Here is a 10,129-nt window from a genome sequence, read left to right as displayed (position 1 = left end):
CGCTTACCTAGGAAGCACAAGGCCCTGGGTTCGGTCCCCAGCTCCGAAAAAAAGAACAAAAAAACAAAAAAAACAAAAAAAAAAAACAAAAAACAAAAAAAACAAACAAACAAACAGGGGCTGGAGAGATGGCTCAGTGGTTATAGAGCACTGACTGCTCTTCCAGAAGTCCTGAGAGGTCTAATGAGATCTGATGCCTTCTTCTGGTTTGTCTGAAGGCAGCTACAATGTACTCATATAAATAAAATAAATAAATCTTTAAAAAAAAAAGCAAACAAAAGACAAAAATCTACTTTTTCAATTAGCCAAACCTTGTTTTTTCTTCTTTATTTGCCTTTCAGGCAATTTATTACTTAAAATTCTCACCAGAGGCTGGAAGAGAATCTTAAAAGTTGGTTACTATTAGCAGGGTGTGATGTGTAGCCCCATGCTTTTCTACCTAGAAATAACATCTTTAAGACAATATTTCTGAATAACTGCCTAGGCCAATAGCTCTGGCTTGTTCTGTGACCCAACTCAATTACCCTTTTTTTTTTCCTTTTTTTCGGAGCTGGGGATCGAACCCAGGGCCTTGTGCTTGCTAGGCAAGCGCTCTACCACTGAGCTAAATCCCCAAACCCCCCCCCTTTTTAAATAGATTTATTCATTTATTATATATAAGTACACTGTTAGCTGTCTTCAGACACACCAGAAGAGGACATTGGATCTCATTACAGATGGTTGTGAGCCACCATGTGGTTGCTGGGAATTGAACTCAGGACCTCTGGAAGAGTAGTCAGGTGCTCTTAACCGCTGAGCCATCTCTCCAGCCCTCAATTACCCTTTTAAACTAGTTTAAGTCCAGTCATGTGATTGGTTACCTCTCCTGAGATTCATGCCAGCATCTCCAGAGTTCAGAGTTCAGGGCGAATCTCTCATCTCCCGTGCCTATTTTCCAAAATTTTCTCTCTCTCCTGGATGTCCCACCTTCTAATCCTGCCTCAGCTCATTGGCCGTAGATTTTGTTGACAGGGGACTGCTGTCACACAGTGCATAGAAAGTAACTCTACAGTGGTGAGCCATCTTTAATCCCAGTGCTCTGGAGCCAGACCAGGCGTGAGGGGCCCAGTTTGAGGCCAGCTTGGTCTACACAGTAAATTCCAGCTCAAGCCATGACTATATATGGAGACTATTTTTCAAAAAACAAACAAACAAACAAACAAACAAACAAACAAACAAGGGAGTTTGAGTAATGGCTCAGTGGTTAAGAGCATCAGCTGCAGGGGTTGGGGATTTAGCTCAGTGGTAGAGCGCTTGCCTAGGAAGCGCAAGGCCCTGCGCTTATGTGTTTACTTTATGTATATGAGTGCTCTATCTGTATGTACTCCTGCATGCCAAAAGAGGACATCAGAACTCATTATAGATGGTTGTGAGCCACCGTATGGTTGCTGCTGGGAATTGAACTCAGGATATTTGGAAGAGCAGCTGATGCTCTCCCCCACCCCCCCACTCAGAGCTGGGGACCGAACCCAGGGCCTTGTGCTTGCTAGGCAAGCGCTCTACCACTGAGCTAAATCCCCAACCCCATAAATCTTAAAAAGAAACAACAAAACAAAAATCTGGTGTGTGGCTCAGGCCTGCTGTCTCGTTAGTCTGAAATAAGGCAGGAAAACCTGGCCAGTTAGAGGGTAGCCTGGGCTATCTACCTAGTGAATTTAAGAACAATCGTACGCCCATCTTTAAAAAACCAAAAACCAAAAACCAAAAAGCCACAACAACAAAACCCAAACTATGGTATATAAATGCTATCAAAAAAAGAGGGGGTGGGGTTTTTGTTGTTGACCACACTATTGCGGCTGAATTAAAACCATGGGGAAATGCCCTGAAAACAGTTATTTTAGCCAGTATTACCATGAGTGGCCTTAAAGAAAACGACTACAGTCTCCTTAACTGGGTTTTCAGAAATAGGGACGCTGCTTATAACCTGAACCTGGGCCTTGGGCGGTGAATCCAGAATCCAGCTTAGATTCTCAAGCAGTCACGCCCTTCTCAAAGATGGCCGAACTCGCTTCCCTCACTCGACGTGAACGTTCCAACCACTCTCTAGGAATTTGAAGTTAATCTTAGCCGTACTGCTTCGACACCAAAGTAAAAATGACAATCTTAACCATTTAGCGTTCTCCTTCGCCCTTCCTAGCTGAAAACAGTCGGGCGCTGGTATTTGGAGGAGTGGTTGCCCGGAGTAAAAATGGCGCCTCCTCCGCATACTTAACTGGGCGTGAAGCTGTGACGTCGCGGCGTTGCCCGTCCGTTCTTTGGCGGTGTTCTCGGAGGCAGTTCCTGTTGCCCTTGCTAAACATGGCGCTGGCCAGCGTGTTGCAGCGGCCGATGCCGGTGAATCAGCACGGGTTTTTTGGACTCGGAGGTCGTGCAGATCTGCTGGACTTGGGTCCGGGGAGTCCTGGTGATGGGCTGAGCCTAGCCGCGCCGAGCTGGGGTGTCCCGGAGGAGCCACGAATCGAAATGCTTCATGGAACCACCACCCTGGCCTTCAAGGTACTCAGACAACTCGCAATTCTCCGGCATCTCAGCGAGTCGGGCGGAGGTTCGGTCCTCTCATCCCGATCCTTAGCGGTTTCACTGTCTCAAAACTTTGAGAAAGGGGTGGTGGGCGGGGATGGGGAGCAGTGAGGGAAGGAGACGGACAGCGTGGGTTGACTCCTAGGCAACCCCAACTCAGGCGCCCTATCTGGGAACAGTAACAGCGGACCGTGGTGGAGGGAAAGAAAGCTATTATCGCTGTTCTCCCAAGCTTTTTATAAACTTGGAGTCCCCTCCGGGGAGCTTGATGAAGTCCAGGGACTATTGCAGTGAGTGCCAAACAGTTAGGGTCCCTGTTCCAGCTCTGCAATAACTGGCTCTGGATCTTAGGCCAGTCTTTAAAGATTTATTCTTATTTTTGTGTTTTGCCTTTATGTATATTCACCACGTGTGTAGTGCTCGCAGGGGCGCCAAAAGAGGGCATCGAATTCCTTGGAACAGGAGTTACAGACCTTTGTGAGCACTGGGAACGGAAGCTTTGAAGAGCAACCAGTGCTAAATCAGGGATTGCTCTTAAACCCAAATAACATCTAATATATGAAGTCGATTGTAAAACTAAAGGGATGCCAAGCCAGATTATCTTTCTGTATTTATACAAAAATAAGTATTGGGAGTATTTGTGGTCTTATGTGGCCTCTTTGTTTTCTTGACCTTAATTAGTTTCAGCATGGAGTCATTGTTGCAGCGGATTCCCGGGCCACCGCAGGTGCCTACATTGCTTCCCAGACAGTGAAGAAAGTGATAGAGATCAACCCTTACCTTCTGGGCACCATGGCTGGGGGTGCAGCGGATTGCAGCTTCTGGGAGCGGTTGTTGGCTCGACAGTGTCGAATCTATGAGCTTCGCAACAAGGAACGCATCTCGGTCGCGGCGGCCTCCAAACTGCTTGCCAACATGGTGTATCAGTACAAAGGCATGGGGCTGTCCATGGGCACCATGATCTGTGGCTGGGATAAGAGAGGCCCGGGTGAGTTGTGCTGTGGTCCTGTGATCCTTGACACCACGGTTGGAGGGGTTGAACGGATCGACGCATTGAGGGCTTTTAATGGGTGCGGAGGATGGAAGTGTTCTTAGCCCTTCCTCCCTTTCCAAGGAAGGCATTGTATAGCAAAGGACAGGGAGTCAGACTTGCTGTGTCACTGACTGCTGAGGTAACCTTTATCCTTAGCCTGTTTCTTCATCTGTCAATTGGTTGAGTAAACCATCACCATGGTTAAGTGCGGTACATAGAAAGCAATTAGTATAATGTCTGCGCGACCGTTCTCCTCCTTTCCCGTACAATAATGACAAGAAAACATTTGTACTTGAGAATTAAATTGATCGATAAACTAGCTAGCATTTTTTGACAGGACAAATTATGAGCTACCCACATTATTTTAATATTTCTCATGAGTAGCCAGGCCGTGGTTATCCAGTACTCAGGAGGCAGAGGCATGTGGCTCTCTGAGTTCGAGGCCAGCCTGGTTTACAGAGGGAGAGTCAAGGACAGAGAAACCCTGTCTCTAAAACAAAAAAAAGAAAAAGAAATTCTCATGAATTGTTTCCTTTTATATGCATGGATGTTTTGTCTGCTCACCATGTGTATGCCTGGTGCCTGAAGAGACCAGAAGAGGGAATTCCAGGGGTAGAATATAGTCACAGAGGGATGTGAGCCACGTGTGGTGCTCAGACTCAAACCCAGGTCCTCGGCGAGAGTGGCCTTGGGGCCATCCTCCAGCCCCGTTTTTTAAATTTTTAAGTTATTATTTATTTGTTAGTTTATAGTGTCTGCGTGGACAGAGCATACATGCAGTTCAGAGGATCACTTGTGGGAGTTGGTTCTCTTGTTCTGTGGATCCGGCTCAGGACATCAAGCCTGGTGGTAGTCGACAACTACATGCTCTGTGATCCTAGACCACTAGGGAGGTTGAAGCAGGAGGGTCAAGAGTTCGAGGCCAGCCTAAGCTATATAGCAGTAGAACAGCCTGAAGCACACAGAGACATTGTATCTCAGAAGTAGATATAACTAGTGGGCTTGATTTATTAGTTGATTTTTTTTTTTTTTTTATGAAATACCCAAATTATTTCTCAGTATTTGGCAGTAGCACCATTTTAAGTGTTGATGTCAGTTTCATGCAGTTGGTAGCCACAGGCGACAATGCTCAGCTATGGAGTTGCCATTTCTGTTCTGTTTCTTCTTTGACCTAAAAGGAGACAACTATCGCAACCCTGGGGTTATATTTTAAGTGTTATCTCCCACCATTCCTGAAGTTCTGTGCTTGAATTATCCAGCATACTTGCCTTTTGGAGTTGTCAAGAGAACAGGAGGGATGGTTTACATGCTGTGAGGAGAGATGAGTGGTGTGAACAGGAGGGATGGTTTATGTGCTGTGAGGAGAGATGGGTGGTGTGAACAGGAGGGTTGGTTTACATGCTGTGAGGAGAGATGAGTGGTGTGAACAGGAGGGATGGTTTACATGCTGTGAGGAGAGATGAGTGGTGTGAACGGGAGGAATGGTTTACATGCTGTGAGGTGAGGTGGGTGATGTGAACAGGAGGGATGGTTTATATGATGTGAAATGAGGTGGGTGGTGTGAACAGGAGGGATGGTTTACATGCTGTGAGAGGGTGGGTGGTGTGAACAGGAAGGATGGTTTACATGCTGTGAGGTGAGGTGGGTGATGTGAACAGGAGGGATTGTTTACATGCTGTGAGGTGAGGTGGGTGATGTGAACAGGAGGGATGGTTTATATGATGTGAAATGAGGTGGGTGATGTGAACAGGAGGGATGGTTTATATGATGTGAAATGAGGTGGGTGATGTGAACAGGAGGGATGGTTTATATGATGTGAAATGAGGTGGGTGGTGTGAACAGGAGGGATGGTTTTACATACTGTGAGAGGGTGGGTGGTGTGAACAGGAGGGATGGTTTATATGATGTGAAATGAGGTGGGTGGTGTGAACAGGAGGGATGGTTTTACATACTGTGAGAGGGTGGGTGGTGTGAACAGGAGGGATGGTTTATATACACTTTGAGGTAAGGTGGGTGGTATGATATGGAATCTGGAAATCTCAAGAGTAAATCTGATTCTGTCTTCAATTTTTGAAAGTTTACTTTGTTTCTTTGTGAGTTCTTATGTGTATATAAGTGTGGCCTGTGTGTCTGTATACCACTTCATGCCCTGTGCCCACGGAAGTCAGAAGAAGGCATTGCATCCCCAGAAACTGGAGTTACAGACAGTTAGTTATGAGCCACCCTGTGTATATTGAGAACTGAACCTTGGTCCTAGACAAGAGCAACAAGTGCTCTTAACTGCTGAGGAAGCTTTCTAGCCCTTGTTTTGTTTGAGACATTTTTTTTTCTTTTTCTTTTTTTCGGAGCTGGGGACCGAACCCAGGGCCTTGCGCTTCCTAGGCAAGCGCTCTACCACTGAGCTAAATCCCCAACCCTTGAGACATGTTTTTATGTAGCCCAGGCTGACCTCAAACTTAATAGTTAAGCCTAGTCTTTAACTCCTGATCTTCCTGCCTCTACCTCCCAAGTGTGCTGAGATCCTTTTTTTTTTTTTAAGATTTTATTTATTGTATATGAATACACTGTAGCTGCCTTCAGACAAACCAGAAGAGGGCATCAGATCTCATTACAGATGGTTGTGAGCCACCATGTGGTTGCTGGGATTTGAACTCAGGACCTCAGGAAGAGCAGTCAGTGCTCTTAACCACTGAGCCATCTCTCCAGCCCCGAGATCCTATTTTTGAGGGGGTGGGATGGAGCCTGTGTGTGTGTGTGTGTGTGTGTGTGTGTGTGTGTCTGTCTGTCTGTCTGTCTGTCTCTGTCTGTCTGTCTTGGCAGATGAATAAAATAACAGAAAATGATGTCTTTTTTCTTGTTTTCCTCCTCACCTCATCTTCAGGCCTCTACTATGTAGACAGTGAGGGGAACAGGATCTCTGGAACCGCCTTCTCAGTGGGATCTGGCTCCGTGTATGCGTTTGGAGTCATGGATCGAGGCTACTCCTATGACCTACAAGTGGAGGAGGCCTATGACCTGGCCCGCCGAGCCATCTACCAAGCCACCTACAGAGATGCCTACTCCGGAGGAGCAGTCAACCTCTACCATGTGCGGGAGGATGGCTGGATCCGTGTCTCCAGTGACAATGTAGCTGACTTACATGACAAGTATACTTCATCTATCCCCTGAGGGAAGGTGGAGTGCCCTGGTTATAATAAATAATAGTACCCGTTCCATAGTGGAGTCCACAATTATTTAAGTACCTTTGGTAAAGCTCTGAAACATTGGTGTACACTACCAGTTGATGAGCCCCTGATTCATTAGCTGTTTGTGTTGCTCTCTTGGGTGCTAAAATTGTACTGTTTCTCAGCCTCTTGTCCACACTGTCCCTCCTTCAAGCACTTTACAGTCAAGCCAGGAGAGTGAGAGAGAAGGCACTGTAATTACAGGAAACGGTGTGAGGACAAAGTCTGGTGAATACATTAATGTCCCCAGTCCTGAAGCTAATAGCAAAGCAAAAGAGAGAGGCGGGGAGGAGGGGGGGACTTCCTGCTTCAGTTTGAAAAGATGAAAAGTTGATGAGGTGGAAAGATGCACAAGGATGCTGTAGGCAGGGCTGCAGAGGGAAGGCTCTTGTGTTTGAGGTACGACGAGACTACACAGTGTAGAATGATAAACAGGATAAATATGGTTTGTTTGTTTTTTTTCTTCCTTTGAGACAGGGGTAGCCCTGGCTATCCTGGAACTTACTCTGTAAAACAGGCTGGCCTTGGACTCACAGAGATCCACCCGCCTTTGCCTCCTGAGCCCTGTGATTCAAGGTATGTGCCACCACACTGGGCCAGATCTGGAGTCAAGTGAGAGGGGAAGGGAGGGCCTAAGCCCTGAAAAAGTGGAAGCCCTAGTGGTCCTGCTCTCTCAGGGTATGGATGTGCACACCCAACGCTATTAGACTGGATGAATAAAAAAGTCCCCGCTGTGCACACACAGTTGACGTCACACACCCAGCCTGGTGGCCTGTAAGCCAAGGTGGGTTGTCAGAGGATGTACTGTACACTACAAGTGAGTCATGTAGAAGTCAGGTAGGTCCTTCTCCCCTGTGCTGCAGCTCTCTTCTCAGTACCCTGCAGTTTGTGTTCTGATTGATGAGGTTGTCCACGGGAACTGATCGAGGCTTGCTAATTGCATTTGTCAAGTACAGGGGAAATGGTGGATTAGTGAGCCTGGAGGACAGAGTTTGGGAAACAAATGACTCTTGCCTCAGGAGATTCCTTTTGCTGTAAGCCTCTGGAGCCAGAGAACCGTTAGCATAGACCCAAGCACACTGTGCATTTCAAAAGTTAGAATATTTGGGCTGGGATGTAGTCAGATGGTAGAGTGCATTTCTAGCATTTAGGAAGCCCTAGGTTCAAACCCCAGCCATTCTCAGCTACATAATAAATTGGAAGTCAGTCTGAGTGTTTTTTTTTTTTTAATATTTTATTTATTATATAGGAGTACACTGTAGCTGTCTTCAGACACACCAGAAGAGGGCATCAGATCTCATTACAGATGGTTGTGAGCCACCATGTGGTTGCTGGGATTTGAACTCAGGACCTCTGGAAGAGCAGTCAGTGCTCCTAAGCGCTGAGCCATCTCTCCAGCTCCCAGTCTGAGTGTTTTTAATGCTCTTAAAAACTGAGCCATAGGGGCTGGGGATTTAGCTCAGTGGTAGAGTGCTTACCTAGGAAGCGCAAGGCCCTGGGTTCGGTCCCCAGCTCTGGAAAAAAGAACCAAAAAAAAAAAAAAAAAAAAAAAAAAAACTGAGCCATTGGCTGGAGAGATGGCTCAGTGGTTAAAAGCACTGACTGATCTTCCAGAGGTCCTGAGTTAATTCCTAGTAACCACATGGTGGGTCACAACCATCTAATGAGATCCAATGCTCTCTTCTGGTGTGTCTGAAGACAGCTACAGTGTACTCATATAAAAATAAATCTTTAAAAAAAAAAAAAAAAGCTGAGTCCTCTCTCTAGCCCTGAGACCCAGTCTTTTTTTTTTTTTTTTTTTTTTTTCCCTATTCTTTTTTTTGGAGCTGGGGACCGAACCCAGGGCTGAGACCCAGTCTTAAGAAATAAATTTAAAATGTTTAAAATGGGGTTGGGGATTTAGCTCAGCGGTAAAGCCCTTGCCTAGGGAGCACAAGGGCCTGGGTTCAGTCCCCAGCTCCGAAAAAAAAAAAAAAAATGTTTAAAATCAACTTGGCCAAGCGGTGGTGGCACAGGCCTTTAATCCCAGCATTCAGGAGACAGAGGCAAGTGAGTCTCTGTATTTGTGGCCTAAAGAACGAGTCCCAGGCTAGCCAGGGCTACACAGAAACCTTGTTGTGGAAAATGGATGGATAGACAAATTCACTTTTAAGGAGAAATCTCTATACCTGAAAGAAACCAGGTAAGAGGCTGAAGTGGAGTTTTGGGGTACAGAGCCCCCACCATTGCATTTTTACAGCCTCTGTAACATTCCCTGGGGTCCAGAGAACACTATTTGAAAATGATGTGTCTTAAAGACAGAAAGTGCTGGAGACAGATTGCAGTTCATTACTCTAGAGAACAAAAAACTCTGGTCTCTGTAAGCAAACGGATGGGCTTCTCACCCGTTCTTCCTCACACTGCTTTGGCAGTGGTCTGTTTACCTAATCTGCAGAGTCCTGTACAAGAGAATGTGAAACCTGCAGACCTATTATTTTCTGGGATATTCCTCTTCCTCTAACCTGGGTCTGTGGTACCATTTAAGAGAGGTCAACAGGGGGGTTGGGGATTTAGGTCAGTGGTAGAGCGCTTGCCTAGCAAGTGCAAGGCCCTGGGTTCGGTCCCCATCTCCGAAAAAAAGAAAAAAAAAAAAAAAAGAGAGAGGTCAACAACCTATGATAGATTTTCTGGAAAGGTTGCTAGTGTCTATGAGGCTAGAGATAACTTGGGTTAAGGGGACTTGCAGTTCTTCCTGAGGACCCCAGTTCAGTTCCCAGCACCCATTTCAGGCAGCCTACAGCTTACTCCATTCCAGTGAGTCTAGTACCTCTGGCCTTGAGGGTACCTAAACTTACGTGCACATAGACAGACACACATCCACAAAAAATATTCAGCCATTTTATCGAAGCACCTGGGAGGCTGAGACAGTTGGATCTCTGTGAGTTTGAGGTTAGCCTGGTCTACAGAGTGAGTCCCAGGACAACCAGGGCTGCACAGCAGAACCCTGGTTTGAAAACCAAACCAAAGGGGTTGGGGATTTAGCTCAGTGGTAGAGCGCTTGCAAGCGCAAGGCCCTGGGTTTGGTCCCCAGCTCCAAAAAAAAAAAGAAAAAAAAAAAAGAAAACCAAACCAAGGGGGTGGAGAGATGGCTCAGTGGTTAAGAGCACCCGACTGCTCTTCCAGAGGTCCTGAGTTCAAATCTCAGCAACCACATGGTGGCTCACAACCATCTGTAATGGAATCTGATGCCCTCTTCTGGTGTGTCTGAAGACAGCTACAGTGTATTCATATAAATAAAATAAATCTTAAAAAAAAAAAGAAAAGAAAAGAAAAC

At 46.2% G+C, this 10,129-nt stretch overlaps 1 protein-coding gene and 1 non-coding gene across 2 annotated transcripts; one reads left to right on the top strand and one right to left on the bottom strand.

Moving 5' to 3' along the window:
• Nucleotides 1-542: 542 nt before the first annotated feature.
• On the bottom strand, nucleotides 543-617 carry Trnaa-agc93 (transfer RNA alanine (anticodon AGC) 93). Its single transcript has one exon. It is a non-coding gene; the product is annotated as a tRNA-Ala (tRNA).
• Nucleotides 618-2,326: 1,709 nt separating this feature from the next.
• Nucleotides 2,327-6,809, top strand: Psmb5 (proteasome 20S subunit beta 5). The gene is made up of 3 exons (NM_001105727.2): nucleotides 2,327-2,535; nucleotides 3,241-3,547; nucleotides 6,474-6,809. The coding sequence occupies exons 1-3, from the start codon at nucleotides 2,338-2,340 to the stop codon at nucleotides 6,758-6,760; spliced, it is 792 nt and encodes a 263-aa protein (NP_001099197.2). The 5' UTR covers nucleotides 2,327-2,337; the 3' UTR covers nucleotides 6,761-6,809.
• The last annotated feature ends 3,320 nt before the right edge of the window (nucleotides 6,810-10,129 follow it).

This window comes from Rattus norvegicus, chromosome 15 (genome assembly GCF_021556685.1).
Source record: "Rattus norvegicus strain SHRSP/BbbUtx chromosome 15, alternate assembly SHRSP_T2T, whole genome shotgun sequence".
Classification (NCBI taxonomy): Eukaryota; Metazoa; Chordata; class Mammalia; order Rodentia; family Muridae; genus Rattus; species Rattus norvegicus.
The sequence above is the reverse complement of the archived record's forward strand: the minus strand, read 5'-3'. Positions and strand labels throughout refer to the sequence as shown.